The sequence below is a fragment of the Chinchilla lanigera genome, unplaced genomic scaffold, assembly GCF_000276665.1.
Source record: "Chinchilla lanigera isolate Chin_1 unplaced genomic scaffold, ChiLan1.0 scaffold00074, whole genome shotgun sequence".
Classification (NCBI taxonomy): domain Eukaryota; kingdom Metazoa; phylum Chordata; class Mammalia; order Rodentia; family Chinchillidae; genus Chinchilla; species Chinchilla lanigera.
The window spans coordinates 10,062,819-10,086,054 of NW_004955475.1; the positions used below are offsets into that span (position 1 = coordinate 10,062,819).

At 38.8% G+C, this 23,236-nt stretch overlaps 1 protein-coding gene across 1 annotated transcript in view; it reads right to left on the reverse strand.

Moving 5' to 3' along the window:
* Tex11 (testis expressed 11) overlaps positions 1-23,236 on the reverse strand; it is a gene marked incomplete at its 5' end in the record, with an annotated part of 374,380 nt that overhangs the window by 5,111 nt on the left and 346,033 nt on the right. Inside the window, 2 exon segments of the mRNA XM_005401706.1 lie at positions 18,930-18,964; positions 19,792-19,956. Coding sequence (XP_005401763.1) covers positions 18,930-18,964; positions 19,792-19,956 — 200 coding nt within the window.

Below are 23,236 nucleotides of genomic sequence, written 5' to 3' on the forward strand. Positions count from 1 at the left end.
ATGTAGAAGCGTTCCTTTTCCCCTCCTGCAACCTTGCCAGCACTTGTTCTTTGATTTCTTGATGATAGCCATTCTTTCTGGAGTAAATGGAATCTCAGTGTTGTTTCAACTTGCATTTCTCTAATGGCCAGAGATGTTGAACATTTTTTAGTGTATTGGTCATTTATACTTCTTCTGAGAAGTATCTACTCATTTTTCTCTGCCTCTTGCAATTCCTTCTTTTTTCTTCCCCCTTAAGTGTTGGTAATTGTGTTCTTGGTTCTCTTCTCTTTCCACATTGAATTCACTGGTGATTTCCTGACTTCAGCATTCATACGAGTCCCCAGACCTTCACCTACTCAAACCTGAAAACTTTGCAGCACCTCTGATCATGTCATTATAATAGTCCTAGCTTCCTCTTCTATTGTTTTCACCACTATTGTTCCAATGTAATTCTTCAATGTTTTGCCCCAGGAGCACAGTAGTGAAAAAAACTGATATGTTCCCTGCCCTGATAGAAGGCGGAGGTACTAAGACACTAAATAACTACACAAACTTACTAACTGCTAAGTTAGTTTAATGAAAAGTATGGGGCTTTGTTAAAGGGCAAAATAGGGAAATTATAATTGTCTCCAAGTTAGTTTTCCTTTCTCTACACCTCTACCCTCTACTTTCTTCAGTACAGTTTACCCACTTTTTCCCAGATTAGTATTCCCAAGGTCCATTTTTGACCCTGACACTTCCTAGCTCAAAAGTCTACAGTGGTTAAGCTGGGCATGGGGACATAAGCCTGTAGTCCTAGTTAGCAGGGAGGCTCAGGTATGAGGATAGCCTGAGTCCAGAAGTTCAAGGCCAGCTTGGGCAATAGAGTGAAACCTGGACTCAAAAACAAGCATTCTTTCCATGGATTATGCAATACAGTCTAAACTCCTCAGTCAGAGAATGGAGATCCTTCAACCTATGTTTTAAACCCCTTCCCCACTAATCCTCTTTAAGCAGTTTATGCTACCAAATATGCCTCTTACACAAAGACTACATACCTTCACCAAGCTGCTTCTTTTGCTTAGAAGACCCTTCCCCCCTCATTCCTTATGTCGAAATTGTACATATCAAAAAAAAAAGAAAAAGAAATTGTATATATCTTTAAAGCCAGCTCAGCTTCTTAACAAAGCACTTCACGACCTTTCCCTTTCAAATCTCAGTACTTTCTTCTCACTATCATAGTACCGTCTACCTTTATTATTGCAATTGTTCTAATACAATGAATGTGAGAGAGCATAGCCTCTTTCTCTGTAGACTGTAAGCTCATGGAGGGCAGGATCTTGTCTAAACCACAATCATTCATTGGCTAGTCAGACAAAAAAATAAATGAACACAGGAATGAGTGAATGAATAATCATTGCTATTTTCTGATTGATGTTGTGGAAGGCAGACATGACTACTGCATTGTCATTGCCATTTAACAGAGAGCTGTGAGAAAGCCATGAAATCAAACAAATGATGCCGTTTCCGCCTTCCTCCAACTCTTATTCTAACAAGTGTCACTCGTGCAGGGATGAGTGGCCTTCACCAAAGGAGCCATAGAAATCTGCAAGGACTATGAAGTGTGGGCAGAAAATTCAAGGACTAGGGGGGACCAGGTGGTGTTTTATTTTCTTACAAAAGAAAACTGATACTTTGGAATAGAAAAGAATACATGGACGATGAAATGGGGGTCTCTAGAGATGGAATTTTAGAATAGGATCTGTTTTATGTGGATCATGGTTTAAAATACTGGAATTCTGGGCTGTTGGCTAGGGACACAATTTTCTATAACAACTGAGAAAAATGTGTTTACCCAGACCTTTGCTGAACAGATAAAGAGAACTTTAAATTGAAAATGGAAGGGAAAGGAGAAAAGTCCTGATAATATTAAAGTCAATTGCTATGGATGGCATCATATACGACAGTATGAACAGCACTGGGGGAGGTACCCATTAAGCCACAGAAGGATATATTTAGGAAGAGTCAGAAATAGAGCTTATGACTTCCTCTGCTTCTATATCAATACACAGCCCATGCATTAGGTTCATCCATATGAAATTGCCAATGTTCAACTCTTTTTGACCTACAGAAATGGTAACTTCATATGATTCAAGCTGACAGCATATAGTGAACTTAAAATATTAAGGTAACACACACCAGCTAAGAGATGCCACAAAGACCTGGACAAATGCACCTTATAAGTAGAACCAGGCATTAGAAGAAGAACATTAGGAAGGTTCCCTTTGGAATGGGAAGTGAAATTGTACTGTATGCCTAGAAATCCAGAAAGGTGAGACAGAGCCCTCTGCAGAGTTCTGGCTAAGTAACAAGCTGAATGAAAGAGGAATCACATGGCATGTGAAGTACATGGCATGCCAGCACTGTGCAGAGTGGCCAAAATGAATGATGTATCTGGGTGTGGTGGTGCACTCTTGTAATCCCAGCACTTGGGAGGCTGAGGCAGGAAGATTTCCTGGAGTTTGAGGCCAGCCTGGGCTACATAGTGAGTTCAAGGACAGCCTAAACTACATAGTGAGGCTTGCCTCAAAAAAAAAAAAAAAAAAAAAAGAATGATAAGAATGATGTGTTCTTGATGGAGGCAGATCACAAAAATTGCATAGAGCCAGACACAACAGCAATGAGATACTTTGGTCAGAGTTGCCATAAGATTCATTTGCCCAAAGGTAGAACATTTAGAAATTTTTTTAAAAAAAATTTATTGTTACCTCTTTGCAGTACAAAATGATTGCATTCATTGTGAGGGATTGGTACATGCATAATGCCCCAATTCTTTTTATCTCTTTTCCCTCCTCCTCCCATTTTGCTAACATCATATTCATTTATTTATAAGTCCCTATAAAATTGATTATCATACATACAGACTAAAATGCAAAAAAAATATAAAACACAAATGAGAATTATACTATATCAAGGTGCCCTTTTAGATACATTGTCCCTGCTGGATTATAATAACTTTTTCCTCACTCTTTTTCCTATTGTCTTTTATTTTGCAATTTATTTATACATCGAGTTTCTCATATAGGAGAAACCAGGCAATATTTAAGCTTGTGTGTCTGAGTTACCTCACTTAACATTATGGTCTCAAGATTAATCCATTTTCCTACAAATGATGCAAGTTTACTTTTCTTTATGGCAGCATAGTACTCCATTGTGTATAAATGCCACACTTTCTTTATCCATTCATCTGTTGATGGACATATATAAGTACTGCACGCTAATCGATTGTGCCACTGGAGCTTCTTGATGGACTTGTAGGCTGCTTATAAGATTTAGCTATTATGAATTGTGCTGCTATAAACATGAGTATGCATACATCACGGTAATGTGATGTCTTTAACTCTTTTGGGAAGATACCTAGAAGGGGAATAGTTGAGTCAAATGAAATTTCTATTTTCAGTCTTTTGAGGAATAGCCACACTGATTTCCATAGTGGTTGTATCAGTTTACACTCCACCAAAAGTGAAGGTGGGTTCCTTTCTCCCCATGGCCTCACTAGCATTTGTTATTGGTTGCTTTCTTGATGATAGCCATTCATTCTGGAGTGAGATGAAGTCTTAGTGTTGTTTTAATTTGCATTTCTTGAATGGGCAATGATGATGGACATTTTTTTGTTCATTTATTGGTCATTTTTATTTCTTCATCTAAGAAGTGTCTGTTATTTTAGATGTCCATTTTTGATTAGGTCTTTAAATTTGAGGGTCTAATTTTTATTTATATGTTCTAGATATTAGTCCTTTGCTGAGAAATAGCTGGAAAAAATTTTCCCATTCTGTAGTTTGTCTCTTCACTCTGTTTCCTTTGCTGTGTGGAAGCTTTTTAGGTTGGTGTGATCCCATATGTTGATCATTGGCATTATTTATTGTGCAAATGGGTTCTGTTCAGAAAGTCTTGCCTACAAGTATGTCCTCAGTTTCCCTGTTTTTGAACAATTTCTTCCCATTTTATAATTTCTATCGTACATCTTGGATCTTATTTCCTCTTTCAGCTTCTCACACTAGGGAGACAAACAGTATTTACACATGTGAATCTAGTTTATTTCACTTATGGGTATGGTTGCAAGTTGCATCCATTTACCTATAAAAGTGTCCAGCTTATCTTTCTTTATGGCTGAGTAGAACTCTGTTATATAAAATGACCACATCTGTTTTTAATCCATTCCTCCATTGATGGGCATTTGGGGTATTTCCAAGATCTAGCTATTACAAATTGTGTTGCTATAATCATGAGTGCACATAGTTCACTGTGGTATGATGTTTTTAATTCTTCTGGGAAGATACCCAGAAGGGGATTAGCTGGGTTGAATGGGACCTCCAATCCTAGCTTTTTGAAGAATCTCCACAGGCATTTCCACAGTGGTTGTACCAGTGTACACTCCCACCACCATTCCACCAACAATGAAGGTGAGTTCCTTTCTCCCCAAGACCTCACTATCATTTGTTATTGGTTGATTTCTTGACAACAGCCATTCTTTCCTGGGTGAGATGGAATCCCAGAATTGTTTTAATTTGCATTTTTTGAATGACCAGTGATGTTGAACATTTTATCGTATATTTATTTGCTCTTTGTATTTCTTCATCTGGGAAGTGTGTATTCATGTCAGATGCTCAGTTTTGGATTGGGTCTTTAAATATGGGAGATCTGATTTTTTTTTAGTTCTTTATAGGTTCTCAATAGTATTCTTTTGTCCGAGGAACATCCGGCAAACATTTTTTCCCACAGTGTGGGTTGTCTCTTCACTCTGTTGGTGGTTTCTCTTGCTGTGCAAAAGCTTTTTAATAAGATGAGATCCCAGTTGTTGATTCTCTGTGATAGTTCCTGTGCATTTGGAGTTTTAGTCATAAAATCTTTGCCTACACCAATGTCTTCAAGAGTTTTACCTATTCTATCTTCCAGCAGATTTAATGTTTCTGTTTTAATATTTAGATCTTTGATCCATTTTGAATTTAGTTTAGTGCATGGTGAAAGATATGGGTCCAATTTTAATCTTTGGCATGTGCAAAGCCAGTTTTTTCAGCACTATTTATTAAAGAGGCTGCCTTTCTTCCAGTGAGTGTGTTCAGCACCTTTGTCAAAGATAAGAAGGCTGAGTATGTCTGGAGTTGTTTCTTTTGTTTTTTTCTGTTATCTTTTTTTGGTACTGGAAATTGAACTCAGGACCTTGTGCTTGCCAGGCAGGCATTTATGTTGCTGACCTTATCCCCAGCCCTAGAGTTATTTTTGCATCTTCTAATCTGTTCCATTGATCTTTGTGTCTGTTTTTGTGTTTTTTGCCAGTACCATGCTGTTTTTATCACAGTAGCTTTATAGTATAATTTCAAATCAGAGATTGTGATATCCTTTGCCTTGCTTTTGTGGCCCAGAATTGCCTTTGTTATTCTAGGACTATTCTGGTTCCAAATGAATTTTAGGATTGTTTTCTCTAATTCTGTGAGATATGCTGTTGGAATCTGGATTGGAATTACATTAAATCTGTATAACAGTTTTGGAAGTATGGCCATTTTCACTATATTGGTTCTCCTTACCCAAGAGCAAGGGATATCTTTCCATTTTCTGATATGCTCTTCAATCTCCTTTTCAAAGTACTATAGTTTTCAACATAGAGTTCTTTTACATCCTTTGTTACATTGATTCCTAGGTGTTTCATTTTTTTGGATGCTATTGTGAAAGGTGTTGCTTCCCTAATTTCTCTTTCAGTGAGTTTATTATTAGTGTACAGGAGGGCTATTGATTTATGAGTGTTGATGCTGTATCCAGCTATACTACTGAATTTTTTTATTAAACCTAACAGATTTTTAGTGGAGTTTTGGGAGTCTTCTATGTAGAGTATCATGTCAACTGCAAATAATGATAGTTTAACTTCTTCCTTTCCTATCGTTATTCCTATTATTTTTTTCTCTTGTCTAATTGTTCTGGCTAAAGTTTCCAGAACTATGTTGAATAAGAGGGGAAACAGTGGACATCCTTGTCTTGTTCCTGATTTTGGAGTGAAAGCTTACAGTATTTGTCCATTTAGTATGAGGTTGGCTATTGGTTTGTCATAAAGAGTTTTTATCAGATTGAGATAAAGATCATCTATTCCAATTTTCTGTGGAGTTTTTATCATGAATGGGTGTTGGGCTTTGTCAAAATCCTTTTCTGCATCTATTGAGATGATCATATGAGTTTTGTCCTTGGCTCTGTTAATATGGTGTGCTACATTTACTGATTTATGTATGTTGAATCATCCCTGCATCCCTGAGATGAATCCCACTTGATCATGGTGTATAATCTTCTTGATGATTTGCTGCATTTTGTTTGCCAGTATCTTATGGAGGATTTTTGCATCTGTGTTCATTGAGGAGATTGTCTTGTAATTCTCTTTCTGAGTCAAGTTTTCTCCAGTTTTGGTATCAGTGTAATGTTTGCTTCTAGGAGTGAATTGGGGAGTATTGCTTCTGTTTCAATTTCATTAAAGAGTTTGAGAAGTAGTTCTGTTAGGTCTTCTCTAAGTATCTTCTATAATTCAGTAGTGAATCCATCAGGGAATGGGCTTTCTTTGTTGGTAGGTTTTTAATTACATCTTCACTTTCATTGATTGATATTGTTTTATTTAGGATTTTTGTATCTTCTTCATTCAGCTTTGGTAATTCGTATGTATCTAGGAATCTGTCCATTTCTTCTGCATTTTCCATCTTACTAGAACACAAGTTCTCAAAGTAAGTATAGATGATCTTCTGGATTTCTTCAAGGCCCATTGTGATTTCACTCTTTTCATTCCCAATTGTGTGGATTTGAGCCTTTTCTATTCTTTTTTTGATAAGGTTGGAGAAGAGTTTGTTGACTTTATTTAATTTTCAAAGAATCAACTCTTCAATTCATAGATTCTTTGTACTGTTTCCTTAGTCTCCAATGTATTAATTTCTGCTCTGATCTCTATAATACTCTCCCTTATACAAGCTTTGGCTTAGCCTGCTCATTTTTTCTAGAACTTTTAGGTTCACCATTAAGTTGTTTCTTTGCACTTGATCTGTTTTCCTGATATGGGTATTCACTACTATAAATTTTCCTCATAGGATTGCATTCATTGTATCCCATAAATTCCCATATGTTGTACTGTCATTATCATTTAGTTGTAGAAACTGTCTAATTTATTCTTTCATTTCATGTGTGACCCATTGTTCAGGATGGTGCTATTTAATTGCCATGTGTTTATGAAGTTCTTGTGGTTTCTTCTGCCATTGATTTCCAATTTCATTGCACTATGGTGTGATAATATGTATGGGATAATTTTTGATTCCTTTGCATTTATTTAAGCGTGTTCTTTGAACTAGTATGTAGTGTATTTTTGAGAACATCCCATGTGCAACTGAGCAGAATGTATAGTCTGATGTTGTGGGGTGGAACACTATGCAGACATCTACTGAGTGCATTTGTTTGAAAGTTTGGTTCAGTTCTAATATTAATTGTTGATTTTTTGTCTAATTGATCTTTTTGTGACAGTGGGATATTAAGATGCCTCAATACAATTGTATTAGTGCTTATTTTATTTTTCATGCCCATTAATGCTTGTTTGATATAGTTGGGTACACTGGTATTTGTTGCCTATATATTTATGATTGTTATCTCTTCCTCTTGGATTGTTCCCTTTACAAGGATGTAGTGACTTTCTTTATCTCTCAGTCAGTCAGCTTGAAATTCACTTTGTCTGCAAATAGAATAGCTACCCTGCTTTTTTCTGTGCTCCTTTCACATGGAGTATTGTTTTCCATCCTTTAACTCTTAGCTTATGATTTTTTTGAATTAAATATATTTCTTGTGTGCAGCATATTGTTGGATGTTGCTTCTTGATTCATTCTGTCAGTCTGTGTCTTTTGATTGGTGAATTGAGACCATTAACATTGATAGCAATAGCTGATATGTATTGACTTACCCTTGTCATGTTATTTTCCTCTTGTTGGATCCCCTCTTTTTTTTTCCCCCTCTGTTTAATTATTTGCCTTGCCTGGTGGATTCCTTCTGTTGGGGTTCACAGAGTTGTAGTCATTGTTATTTCTTTCCAGAATGTCCTTCAAAACTTTTTGGAGTGCTAGGTTGGCAGTTGTAAATTTCCTCAGATGTTCTTTGTCATGAAAGTATCTTATTTCTCCATCAATTTTGAAAGATAGTTTTGCAGGGTACATCACTCTAGGTTGAAAGTTGTTTTCCTTTAGAGCTTTAAATACTTCACTCCAAGCCCTCCTTGACTTGAGGGTTTGTCCTGAGAGGTCAGCTGTGATTCTGATAGGCTTTTCTTTGTAGTTGATTTTTTTCTTTTCCCTAACAGATTTTAAGATTCTTGTGCTGAATTTCTGGAATCTTGAGTATGATATGCCTGGTGGTAGGTTCTTTTTGATTTTGGCTAATTTGAGCTCTATATTCCTCCCTTCTCTGTATGTCAAAACTCTTTTTTCCTACCAAGGAAGTTTTCTTTGAACAGTTTTTTTTGTGTTATCTCCTGCTTTTTTATTGACTCCAATTGACATTAATTTATTCTTCTTTGCCTCATCTAGGAGCCACTTGATTGTTTTCTCATTGTCCCTTGCTCTTTTTAAGAAATCTTTCTTTTCATGAGCACTAACTGCAAGCCCTTCTTCTATATCTGAGATCCTATTCTCACATTGGGTTATCCTACTGCGGATACTTTCAGTAGAATTTCTAATCTCTTGCATATCTGCTTTAATCTGCCATTTGGATTCCATTTCTTTCTTATGCTGATCGTTCATGTCTTCCCTAATTTCCTTAAGCTCCCCTATTTTTTTATCTATATCTGTTCTAGAGTCACTAAGCATGGTTTTTCTTGTAGACACCATCTTTGCAGTTATCTGATAAATTATTTCTGATTTGATTTTTTCTAGAGCCTCATTTAATTGCTTTGTTTTACCACTTCAAAGAGGTCAGGTGTGCTATTGATTTTTTTGTGATGACTTTGTATCCTATCATGCTACTAAATTTGGTTTTTAATCTTAGCAGGATTTTGGTGGAGTTTTTCAGATCTTCTAACTAGAAGATCATGTTATTTGCCAGTAATGATAATTTAGCTCTTTTATTTATTTCTCTTGTCACTGCATTATTTTCCTGTTACTGATTACTTTCTTTTTTCCCTTTTGCTTAGCCAAACGTACTCATTCCTTTGACTTATTGACATTGTTGGTTTCATTGTATCTTTCTAGGATATCCTTGAGAATTTTTTTTGTAACACTGTGTTATGATTTGTGTCTGGATGTCCCCCCAAAGCCTCATGCAGTCATGTGGTGGGATTTTAGAGTTTATGATTGATCCATGATCCAATGCTGGGATTATGTGCTACACCTGCCCTAGGGCAGACAGTTTGCATATATAAGGGAAAGAAAGAGGGTGCTGGCCACCATTCCTCCTTTTTTGCTCTGGTTGCTTTGCTGTTTTCTGCTGCCATGAACTGTTGCCCTCTGCCATGTGCCACCCTGCCTTGGAGCCAGCCAAGTATGGACTGAAACCTCCACAAACTGTAAGCTAAATAAACCTTTCCTTCCTTAATATTGAGTGTCAGGTATTTTGTCTCAGCAATGACAGAAAAGTAACCAAGACACATTGGCTTGGTGGTCATGAATTTCTGGAGGTGCTCCTTGTTAGGGAAATACCTTATATCTTCATCAGATTTTAAGGAAAATCTTTCAGGGTATGTAAGTCAGGGTTGGAACTGGTTATATTTTAGTGCTTGAAACACTTCAATCCAAACCCTCCTGGCCTTTAACATTTGTGTAGAAAAGTCTCCTGTAATTCTAATGGGTTTACCTTTATATGTGATTTGTTGCCTTTCTTTAACAGATTTTAAGATTTATTTTATGATGGCCCTTTAGCACTTTGAGTATAATGTGGAGTGGAAAGTTTCTTTTTATTAAAGCTATGTGAGTTTCTATATGCCTCAGTTATCTGTCTGCTTATTTCTTTCCCTATATTTGGGGAGTTTTCTGCTATTGTTTCTGTAAAGAGGTTTTTATGACATTTGTGTTATCTTCTGATTTTTCACTTATTCTAATTATTCTTAGGTTAGTTTTCTTTGCATCATCTATCAGTCATTAGATCCATTTTCCATATTCCTTTGTTACTTTTAAGGTGTCTTTGTATAGTTGGTCTTTGGAGGCACCCTTGTCTTCTAGTTCTGGAATTCTGCCTTTACATTCGTCAGTTCTGCTGTCTCTACTTTCAATATGATTTTTTGTTTTGCTTTTCTTTTTTTTGGAGTGGGTACGGGGGATCAAATTCAAGAACAACATACCACTGAGGTACATCTCAGACATTTTTTTAGTTTTTATTTTGAGATAATCTCACTAAGTTGCCTAGGCTGGTCTCCAACTTGTGATCCTCCTGCCTCAGCCTCCCAAGTAGTTGAGATTACAGGTGTGTGATACCACAAACAACTACTTTCTCACGTTCCTTACCCCAGTAGAATTATTCTGTCTGTGATAGGGTCCTTTCCACTTCTCCATGCTCTGTTACTTTGCATTTCTGAAATACTTATTCAGTTGTGCCACCTTGTGCATGCATATGCATTGTATTTATTTGAGACAGTGTCTCATTATGTAGTCCAGGCTGGTCTCAAACTTACTATATATCCTAGGCTCATGTCTTACTTTTCTTGTTGCTGAGACAAAATGCTCCATACCCAAAGGGAAAATGTTTATTTGGCTCATAGTTTGTAGAGGTTTCAGTTTATAATCAGTTGGCTCCAAGGCACAGTGGCCTGGCAGAGGGGCATCGCAGAGGAGAAACATTCATGGTGGGCAGAAGGTAACAAATCAACAAGGAAGGGGAACTCGGTATAATTTTTAACATTCTGGGTTTCTGATTGAAACCTTTTCATGGAATCTAACTCTTTGGTAAACTGGTCATTCATGTTTTGTATAATTTTGTTTAGCTCATCTATGTTTTTATCTGTGTCTTCTGAAAGCTCCTGCATCTTTTTGGTTATTATTTCCATGATCTGTTTAATTATATCTTCTCTAATCCCACTGAGTACCTCTTTAGTCTGTTTTCTAGCCTCCTCTGTTATCTGTTTGATTAATTTAGATGTGTGGCTATTCTGCTACTCTCTGCTCCCTGGATTGGCTTCAGGGGAGTTTTGAGTTTTAGGAAACATTGTGTTTCCTTGCAACTTTCAAATCCATAGGATTTCAGGCTGAGCCTGACCTCTGGCCATGGGAGTAGGGCCTGAATCCTTTAGTTTAAAACCCTCCCAGGGTCTCTTGCCAGCCTGACCATGGTTCCCTGACCATGGCTGTCCCTCATCCAGTCACAGTGGGACCATAACATCAGGAGCCCTAAAATGAAGCCAACCCATAGGTGCTCTGAGTCCCAGGTTCAGTTGATCCCTCCCTAGAATGGTGTCTTACCACTCTCTCCAGGTGATATGGCAGGCACGTGGGCTGGGGTCACTAACCATTGGTTTAAGCAGACAGCATCCACTGGTCTGTTTCACTGCTGCATATCTCCCTGAAGGCCTCTGGAGTCCCCTGCTTTCACTTTGTAGATCTGGTTTTCCTTTCTTGTGAACCATGAGCCAGGAACCAAGGGAGAAAGTGTAGATTATCTCTTCCTTTTTCTGCATTATGTTCTGTTTCTTCAGATTCTCAGTAGGCTCCAATTTTCCTGTCAGATACTTCCTGGGTTCCAGGGATCCACCTCCCTCCTTTTCTCTCCCAAGTTGCTATTTTCTAGTGTCTGGCTTCTGAATCTTGGAGAGGCTGAGTTGTTGCTGCTTACCACTCCTACATTTTCCCAGAACCCCCCTATAAATGCTTTACTTGTCTTGCTAATATTATCCCTCAGAACATAAACAACAAAAGGAACTGCTTGCTATTCATTACCAAATTCTGGCCCACAGCAAATAGCTCATTGGCAAAGTGGATACTTGAAGAGTGACTATATTATGTCAGAGTTTGTGAGACCATAAGGCTAGACATAGTAAGGTATTTTGCCCTAAAATTTAAGAAGGTAGATTTGAAAGTTTGGAGAATTAAAAGGTAGCATGAAGGCAGGGAAAGTGCACAGCCTGATCTGGCTTTAAGTCAAAGCTCTGGCATTGATCAGCCAGCCATATTACCTTGAGGAGAGGAAGGGAAGGAGGGATGAGGGAGAAAAGGAAATAAAGAAGGAAGGGGATGGATAAACAGTGGTATGGAATCGCCTTTTCAGGACTGACAATTAATGGCACATGTGTTAGCACTTAGCAATTAGTAGGTATGCATCAGGGGCTGGGGATATAGCTCAGTGGCACAAGCGCCTGCCCAGTAGGTATGCATCAATTTTTAGTTTCTTGTACTTTCTATTTGGCTGCCTTCCCAAAAGTGTTGAAAGTATTTAAAAATTAAATTCTCAACAGGGCCCAAAGGTATGTGCTTGAAATTCCAGCTACTCTGAAAGTCTGAGGCAGGAGAATCACAAGTTCAAAGCCAACCTGGACAACTTAGTGAGACCTTGCCTCAAAAAATAAATACATAAAAGGGGTTGGGGGTGTAGCTCAGTGGTAGAGCACCTGCCTACCAAGCTTGAGGCTCTGAGTTCAATCTCCATCACTAAAAACCCTCAATTATGATCACATCATTGTGACTTATTTTAATTAGGAAGCGAAAAGAGAGGTATCTACAGAAAATGATGCAGAAAGTTCTTTGATGATGAGACAATGAAAATATGGAAAGAAGAACATCTGACTAAGGATGAATAGGAAATAGTAATGTGGAACTGCCAAATTCATGTCAGGAAGGCCTGACTCAGAAGGAGTTAATTTTAGGAATAAGACAAAGAGGCTATTTTCAGTTTTGTTTGCATCAAGAAATACATCAAGGAAGTTCAAATTTTGGGGCAGATAGTATGTTTTGTTTTAACTATAATTAGTTTTTCAAAATTATAGAAGAGATATTAGGTATACATAAAAATTCCAATAATACCACAGATATAAAATGAAAAAGAAAATGCTGTACTGTTTACAAGATAACAAAAAAGGCATCTCTGTAATTCTTACTTTGCCTTGATCTTCTCTGCCATCCAAACTGTCCATTAGGCTGGAAAGACATTGGCAGGAGACAGTTTACCGGCGAAGTAAGAAAACTGTAAGAAAGCACCAAAGTACTTGCGATGACTTTGAGTCTCTTGGCCTAGAAAAATTGTATATCCAGATGTTAAAAGAAGTTACAGCTGGGATCCCTGAACTTGCGTCTGTAACCTTTGGAAAAGTATGGGGATTAAGAGACGTTAGATGTGTGGGGAAGGGCACATGCTCTTTTTTTTTTTTAAAGAGAAGACAATTTTGCAAACTTTAGAGAGGTAGGTTTCATCTTAGTCTCTGGCAGGTTTCTAGACTCTATCATTCGAAGGGGTGGTTTATACGAGTGTGCTTAGAAGGGAACTCATGGTCACATAAAACTCTGCCTTACAGTAGCTCAAGGCAGAGCGAACTTATTTTCTTTCCTGAAGTGAACTTAGTAAGTTAAGCAGGGATGCTGTAGCACTGAAGCGGGGTCCCAACACTGACAAATCATTTATAATGTCCTTGTGGAAAAGTTGGGAAAATGTATGTAGTACAGTCATTGCATGGGCAAATGACCAACCCCAAGTCTGCTAACTGATGGATGAATCTTCAAGTTATTTATATACTAGTTTATGATCTGTTGCCTCCGCTATCATTTCAGCTCATGGACTGCGAGACAGTGCTCTTATTGCTCACTATTTTATCCGCAGTGCCTATGGCAGTGCCCAGTCCATAACAGAAGGTGTTCAGGAAATGTTTCTGCATGCATGAATGAATGAACCTGGAGAGAAAACTGAGAAGCACGTCACCAAGCTCTATCTCAGCCTTCTCCTGTTCAGTATATTTTTATCATTTGCTTAGTCAAAGACATTAGCTGCATACTGACCAAGTATAGATATAATACCAGCCTGCAAAGGCTAGCATAATGATAGATTGTATCCACAAAGATCCACTAGGAAGAACAACTGAATACTGATTTAACACATCAATTAGCAGACTTGGGGTTGATCATTTGCCCATGCAATAACTGTACTACTTACATTTTTCCAACATTTCCACGAGGACATTCATGTATGTATGAATGGATGGATGGATGGATGGATATGCATTTATTTTGAGGTTCCCAGCCTCTGAAAATGTAAATAGATTTTTAAAAAAACTGTAAGTCCAAGTGGACACATTAATGGCAATATGTAGGGGGAGCCTTAGACATTTTCATGTACTCATTCAACAAATATTTACTGAAAGTACCAGGTACTGTGCTAGGCACTGCGGATATAGTGTAGCGAGGAAAACATCTGATTCTGTGCTCCCAGAGCTAAAAGACTATTGGAGGAAACAGACATTAATCAAAGCGTTTCATGAACAAATATATATTCTCAAACTATGAGGACTCAAACTGAGTGCTACAAGCGCATATAACAAGGGAAACTGGTCAGGTCAGGGAGGGAAGCTCTCTCTGAGGAGCTGACCCAGAGCCGACTTCTCAAAGATAAGTAGAAGGAAACTAAGGTGAAGTCAGGGAAGGTAGACCCAAAGTCCAGTGAGGCAGCTGTGTGAAGGGTTTGCTTAGGTGCTATAGTGGTTTCTTTCCCTTCCTATCAATAGAGGCTGGGCCCAGAGTCAGGGTTGGGGTTGGGGCTCAGCGAGAGACTCAGTTTGCTTGCTCTTTGGAGGAGGGGGCTTTGCAGGGGTGTTGGTCTAGCCTGGGGCTCAGGCCAAAGTGGGAGCGCTCTTGGACAGGATGGTGGGGTTAGGGCTGAGGGATTGGGCAAAAGCCTGATTCCTCCTAAGGAGAGGTTGAACAAACAAATGACTACTTGAGCCTAATGAGAACTAGCCTTCTGATGTTGGAGGAAAGAGTTACAAATACGGAAGGAGGAAAGGGTAACATAACCCACTGCCGTTGGGTTGAAAATGGAAGTATCAGTATGATTTTATGTTTTATGTGTGTGTCTGTGCATGTATGTATTGATAAGCATGCCTATTTGTGTGTACATTATACACACATGTGCTGTGGTCTCAATAGAGTGACTGCTTCAAAATCTATTACAGTATGACACATTGCCATGAATCCCCCTCAAAACACTCTCCCACGCTTCAGACACACTTATTCCATCATTCTTGCCACTTTCTGAAGTAGTTCTGGAAGTTTTCTTTCATATGTGTGTCTATAATGCTATCATGGCTGCCACCATGTCCTTAACTGACTCAAAACATTTACCTTTCTAACTCTGAGGGAAGAACCAAAAGTTGTATGGGGCCAGATCCAGTAAGTAAGGTGGATAACACACTGTGCTATGCTTATGAGCCTGCCTTTCCCATTGGATGCCGTATTGCCCCAGCAGTTACCACATCTTTGGTCATATATTGTAAAGATACTCATGAAAAGAAACTTCCAGAACTCCTTCAGAAAGTGACACAGATAATGAGATAACTGTGTTTGAAGTAAGGGAGACATTAGGGAGATTCATGACAATATGTCTTTTACTAATAATTTTTAAACTTTAAACATTCACTGTATATTTTGATCACACCTCATGCACCCTCTATTTCCTTGCTCTGTCCACTGAGAAGACCTAAAAACAACTGCACCTCAATAACGATGACTACATCAAGGACCTAGCTCTTTACCACTAGCTCCATTAAAAGGAACCAGGATAACTGGGCATGGTGGCACATGCTGTGTGTGAAAGACCTGGGTTCAATTTCCAGTATTGGGGAGGAAAAAAGAATCAAGACTCCTTGGAGAAATGACTGATTCCAGGGCTGTACAAGGAACGCACAAGATGAGACTGGAGTATCTTATTGTGCCACAAAGTAAAACAGTGTTCATGGATGATTGGGTGAAGCCAACAGGGCATAGAAGCCAGCTTTGGGAAGCAAAATAAACAGTGACAATAGTGAATTACGACCCATTGAATAAAACAAGAATACATTAGTGCATATAGAAATAAAACATAGCTTAAAGGCATTAATAAAAAGTGGGAGTGGGCTAAGAATGTAGATCCATGGTAAAGCACTTGTCTAGCGTACATAAGGCCATGGGTTCCATCTCCAGCACTACCAAAGAAAGAAAGAGAGAAAGCTGGGGAGAAGAAAAAGCTTTACCTTACCAAAGTAAAGGTAACTAATAAACAAAGAGGGAATGATGAAAGCAGAAAAATCAGCATTTAGCAGTCATCACAGTAAAAATGGATTCAGGCAAGAACTACCAATGGATGCTAAAGCTAGCTTAATATGGAACAGGGTATTTATTTAGTCTCACTATCTCCCACGAAGTACTTCAAAATTACTACGTATAAATATTTATCAACTAACTATTTTGGAGAAACCTGGCAGATACTATCTTAATTTTAACCAGTACCAGGGCACATTGTCACTGTGTGCCTACTGGTGTGATAGGCCAAGAACACATCACTTTGGGAAAGTGTCGGCTCAGAAGGCACAAACTGAATCTAACCATTAGGAAACAGCAGACAGACCTAAATTGAGGCTCATGCTGCAAAGTAATTAGCTGTACTCCTCAAACTGTCATGGCTATTTGCAGGAGATAAAAGAAACATGACAAGTAAGTGGAATTTGTGATCCTGAATTTATGAAGGACTTTATTAGGATGATCAATAAAATATGAATAAGATCTGTGGAGTAGATGCTAGAACTGTATCACTGTTAATTTCCTAATTGTGATGGCTGTCTTGTGGTCTTAGTAGAGTGTCCTTGCTTTTATGAAATACACACTGAGGTGTTAAAGGGTAACAAGACAAGATGTTTGCAAATTAATCTCAGCCCCAGTACAAGAACAGCTTGGAGAGAGCAAAGGGAGGCGGGCTTGACATCTGCCAATGCCACACCCACTGATCAGGGCCACGTCTCTTCCGAGAGCTAATGTGGCTTTCCTCCTAGCTCTGCTGCTCATGCCACAGCTGATCCACTTCCTCATCTCGAGCAGGAAGAACCCTAGAATTAGCAAACCTCAAAATATTCATGGAATAATAGCCATGACTAAATGAAATATTTTTTCAAGCACAAATGACCGACTTCATCTTAGCTTGAAGTTTTTTTTTTCTATTAATTAGCTATGAAAACAAAATCTTTATCTAAAGCAAGTGTGGAAGTTGAATGGCTCAAAGGTGACTCAGAAAGAAACAAAAGAATGAAAGTGATGAGATGTTAACCAATAGGGAGCCTGGGTGAAGAGTGTATGGCAGTTCTTTGTGCTTAACCGTAATTTTTTTTTACTATGAAAGGTTTTTTCATGTATGTGTACCTGTGTGTGTGTGTGTGTGTGTGTGTGTGTGTGTGTGTCTGGGGACTGAAGCCAGGGCCTTGCACATGCTAGGCAAATGCTCTGCCAGTAAGCTAATCCCCAGCCTTGAAAGTATTTCAAAAGCAAAAGCAAAAAATGTTAATAGAGCAGGTCATGGTGGCACATGGCTTTAATTCCAGTTACTTAGGAGGCAGAGGCAGGAGGATCACAAATTCGAGGCCAGCCTGGGCAATTTAGCAGGACCTTGTCACAAAATAAAAATAAAAGGGCTGGGAATGTAGCTCAGTAGAAAGCCCTTGCCTAGCATGCATAAGCCCCGTGGGTTCAAGCTCCAGTACTGCAAGGAAAAAAGTCAGCAGGAAGAGAAAAGCCAGCATCATCTTACAGTACACTAATATTAGTCTAGGCAGAATGAGGCTGCTGAACTCTCCAAGGGTCAGACCTCACTGGAATGTGGGACTTGGCTCTTGGAAGGTGAGGTGATCAGATCTCATGAAGATGAGGACCAGCTGAGATGTTTAATCTGAAGCATAGGGAGGGAGCAACTTTTGTCTTCGATCTCCAAAGGGTGTCTGGAACAGAGATAGCTGACTTGTTACAGGGAGACAGATTCTGTTTAGTATGAGGAAAGGCTTTTGGGCAAAAAAAGAGAGAGGAAAAAATAGAAGGCTCAGACTATCTCAGCAGTTCCCTGTTATAGGATATGTTCTAATAGAGATTGGCAAGCAGTTCTCAAGGATGTCAGAAAGAGATTGCATGAAGTATATAAATGTTGGGTCCAGTGACCATTGAGGTCCTTCCAACAAAGGTTACATTTTACTGTTATCTTCAGGAATTGGGAATTAAATGCTACCTGTGTTGGGTAGGGGTTCCCTTTCGTCCACATGGGGCACAAAGTACAGTATCTCACTTTTGAATGGACTATTTTAAAAATACTTTTTATTTTACTGGTACATTTTAGATATACATAATGATAGCCTTCATCATAGGGAGTTTGTACCTGTACATGCTACATCTTACTTCTTTTTTCCCATTCCCCTTCCCTCCCTTCAATCCCTCTTCCCCTCTTTATTTGCAAAAGCCTTGTGTCCATTTTCCTTCTATTCTTTCTTTTCTTGTCCCTTCTTTTCTTTCTCTCTCCCGCTCCCTCGTTCCCCTTCTCATTCCAACATTTTCTTTCCATTTCCCAATACCCAGTATAAATTTTGGTTCTTATTTGTATTTCTGGTTTCTCACACCAGAGAAAACATGCACTATTTAAACATGTGTGTCTGATTTATTTCACTTAAGAGTATGGTCTCAACGTGCATCCACTTGAATGGACTATTTTAGTGCAAACCTCAGTGGTCTGGAAAATTCATTTGTTCCCTAGCAATGAGCTGGTCACTGAGGCAAATATCACCATATTTTTATTGAAGAAAACTTCATTTAACAACATGAAAATAGGGCCCAAGGAAACAGAAACAAAAGCTCAAGAGAACGTTTGGAAAGCTTTGAAATATTCAGTGGCTCAGGAGGCTGTATCTTCTTCACGTCGCTGGGCGCCTGCCTACTCATATACCTTGCTCCAGTAGTTCCTCATTCTTTATTTAAAAGTGAGCCCTTCTGTAATACAATGCTTTCATGAGCTCACTATACAAAACATTCATCTGGGAAAGAAAAGAGCAAATAGATTTCTGGGGAAGAATAAGAAATGTGGGAAAGCTTCCCAGACCAGTGATGATGGCATGAGAGTCTAACCTTTACCTTCTGCAGTCTGAGGAGCCATTTGGGGGAGAAAACATAGTCCTTCCTCTTCTGAAGAACAGGAATCCCAGCGCACTAGGCCTGCTTAATTAGGGACAGACAGCTCTTGTAAGGGAGAGGTACTTAAAACAGAAAAGATCCTTTGCTCTTATTTGGTAACAAGGTTTTTTCTGTCCACCAAACCTCTCCTGGATAGCTAATGGCTCAGACGCTTGAAAGTGCAAACAGTTCCCAGAGAAAATGCTTATTTCAATAGACACTGCACTGAGCAGAGGTCAGTCCTTCCCTCCCATGCACTGGTAATGACAATGATGCATCTTTCCTTAGCTCGTTCTTGGCAGTCCTTGTAATTAGATTCCAGTTGCTCTTTAAGTTGGCCCCTGTTCTCCATGCTTCCTGGTTCCTGGTTTTCACTCTGAGAAATTACTGTGCACAGTCTCCTAATTCTTTTTTTTTCTTTTCTTTTTTTTTTTTTTTTTTTTTTTTTTTTTGAGACGGGATCTCACTATGCAGTTCAGGCTGGCTGTGAACTGACATGTAGCCCAGGCTGCCTCAAACTCATGACAATTCTCTCCCTGACTTTTGAATTTATATAGAACCACTGAGAGGAAAAGTGGTGAAGATTCCTGACTATCTAAGGAAATTCAGGTTGAGTCCTTATGGAGAGCCTAACTATAATCTCTCTGCCCCTAAAGCCATACCACCCACCCCTTGCTGTCTCCCTCCTCACCTGAGTTTCATAGCTTTTCTTGAGGGAGCCAAGGTGGTCAAGGAAATGTAGTCCCAGGCCACACCACTTTTCAGTAGATACATACTTGCTCCTGCTATACATAAATATTCCAGTGTTCCAGGACTTGAGCATCAGCCAGAGAATCTCCATTTCTGGGTAGCCTTCCTGAAATCCAGGAACAGTGAATGCTTTATAGTTATTGCTGTCATAAGTCATTGTAGCACTCCCTGTACCAGCACTGCTTCTCATTATTACTCAACACCTGGTGCTCTGCTAGCAGGAAGGAATGCTGTTCTCCTGGAAAGGAGGAGAGCACCTTGAAGGTTTGTTAGCTGTGGAATGTTCCACAGCAAGGTCTCAGGAAGTGACACATAAATGGAAAGAGCAATAAGGCCATCTCTGACTGTAAGAAGGAATCCGAGATGGATTTCTGCTCTCCTGGAAGTAGAAGAAAGACTGTCTGGTTGGGGCTTCCCTCCACGTTGTCCTCAGCCAGTTATCTCTCCGGTTCCTACCTCTACTCTTCAGAGATTGTCAAAAAGCAGTCTTATTGAATCTCTTGATTTCCTTGACCAGAACCAATTTCTATTCTTGGAGCAGAAATTATATTTATTTTCAGTATTGGCAATATCTACCAAGCTAAGAACACAGGACAGAAATTTCAAGATGGTCACTTAGCCTTATCAGTGGTCCTTAACATGACTAATCACAAGCTTGTATGAGCGTCTTCCTAGTACTTTGCAATAGTGAAAAGAATTAGAGTAAGGAGTGGCTTTCCCAGTTCTTGTATGGGAGATGGAACATAAAGAAAAGTGCTGGTGTGGAAGCCCTTCATCTTCAAGGTAGGTTTCAGGCCCTTGGGGGCGGGATGTGATGGAAGACCTGGGTAGCAGCTTATTGAGTCTTGAGGGTATTGTTTCAACTGTCATTCATTCACTGGATTCATAAAACATTACTATGCATTAAATGCTATGATAATGAAGACACTCAAGAAGGAGAAGACAAAGAATTCTTATCCTAAAGGGTACACAATGGCTGTGGGGAGATGAGGCATTCACAGGAACTGGGGATGTAGCTCAGTGGTTGACTACTTGCCTAGTATGAGTGAGTTTCACCCCCAGCACAGAAAAAAGATGACTTTACCACATATGGGGTTAAGGGCTAGTCAGAGTGACAAAGACATTAAGTGCTGTAGTTCGGTAAGAGATAAGTGACAGCTTAGCTCACACTCACAGGCAGTCTTTGCCTTCCACTCTCCATCCTTGTCCACTTGGTAAATTATTTTTTTCTTCAAATTCACAAGCAGAGTTATTTCTGTTTGTGCCCATAGCAAGCTTTACATCCCTCAAATATAAGTTATATCATATTGTTTTGAAATGTTATACATTTATCTCCTCCAGACTATTGAGTTCTTTCAGATGAAAGGAAGTTTTTGTTCATCTTTATATCCTCAGAGTTCATCACTGTGCCTGGTACACAATAGAGGCACAGCACAAGTTTTCTGAATGAATTAATGAATGAAAAAATGATTCAATATCCAATCAACTGGGACCTTATCAGTGAGGTTTTTCCCTGACTCTCCACAATCTCTTTCTCAGACCTCTTTGTTCCTCTATTGTTCATTACACCATAATAGTATTTCTGACACATGTCGTCTGTCTCCTTCACTAAGAGGGTAGTTCTCTGAAGGAAAAATATCATTTATCTTTGTACTTACAGCCTCGCAGTGTCTGATACAGAGTAGGAGTGTTGTGATCCTCACAAAATGAATGAAAAACTGAACAAACAAAAATGGCCTTAAGAAAGACGAGTAAGATCTAGATATATAGGGAAAGTATTAGGTACATTCCCACTGCTGGGAGAAAGTATTGGGCTTACACAACTTAAAGGAAGAAGGGTCTACTTTGGCTTATGGTTTCAGAGGTTTCAGTCCATAGTCCGCTGGCTCTAAGACAGAAACATTGCACCAGAAGGGTGTAGTGGAGGACAGTTTCTTATCTCATGACAGCCAAGGAATAGAGAGAGCTAGGAAGAGTCAGGAGAGAGGAATAGGATGGGCTGGGACTAGGAAATGCCCTTCAAAGGCACTCCTCCAGTGACCTATTTCCTAACAGCTCATTCAGCGATGAAATGTACAGTTGATCACTGACAAGGTTAGTTACTCCCATGATCTAATCACTTTCTGAAAGTCACACCCCTGAATACATGAACCTTGGGGGGCTTTTTTGAACCAAATCATTACACAGAAATTATATGAAATGTCTACAAAAGGCAAAATCCATAGAGACAGAAAATAGATTAGTGACTTCCGGGGATTAGTGGAGTAAGGGATGAGGAGTGACTACTAATAGTATGAGGTTTCTTTTTAGGATGATGAAATGTTCTGGAATTTGATAATGGTGAGAGGTATACAATTTTGTGATTATACTAAAAAACACTGAATTGTACAATTGAAAATAATGAGTTTTATGACATATGAATAAAATCTCACTAAAAATGGATATACAGAAATAGAGAATGGTGTTCGATATGGACAAAACAGAATATTTTCCACTTGAGAGTGAGTATGTCTCAGGAAGACAAACAGCTGTTTAACCTAAGCAAACAATTTATATAGAGTTAATGGGAAATGAGACTGGAAATGTAGGATGACCTTCCTAAGTGTTTCCTAAATGCCCTTCCTCAGAACACCAATGTCATGAGAAATGTCAACATATGGTCCATAAAAGTAGGATTCTCTAGTCAAATAAGTTTTGGAAATGTTGCATTCTATATATCAGCCTCCCAAAGTGTTATAATGTACATTAATTCATTGAAAGTTTAAGTAAATTTTACAGTAAAGAAACCATGTAACTTTATTTAATCTTGGGTTTGTGGAACACTGACTAATATCTCATTGGCTAGAGTATAAAGAGTTTTGCATTACAGGCCATAGAGTTTGGAATTTATGCTGCTACAAATGGGAAGGCACTGGAACTCTTTGAGAGAGAAAGTGGTATGATGAAATTACTTTTAGTAAGACTGAGATGCCAGTGTCATTTAGAACAGACTCAAATGTGGAAAAAACACAGACAAGGAGATTTTTTAATTTTTTTTTTTAATTTTGTAGTTCTGGGATCAAACTCATAGCTTCATGCTTGCCAGGCAAGTTCTCTTCCAATGAGCTACACCATTGATTCAACATTTGCTTAAAGACAGTAGTAAGAATCTAAGAATGCAGTGATGGAGACCAAACTGAAATGGTGACAATGGAAAGATATAAGAAACATTCCAAAGGAAGAATCAATAGAACTTGGTAACTAACTTGATATGGGGAATATAAGGTAGGTCAACTCAAAATGGCTCTAAAGTACACAGTGTGAATGACTGAGAGAATGCTGGTATCACTAAAAAAAATTGAAAAAAAGTATTTCTGGGGACAAGGGATCAAGATAATGACAAGCTC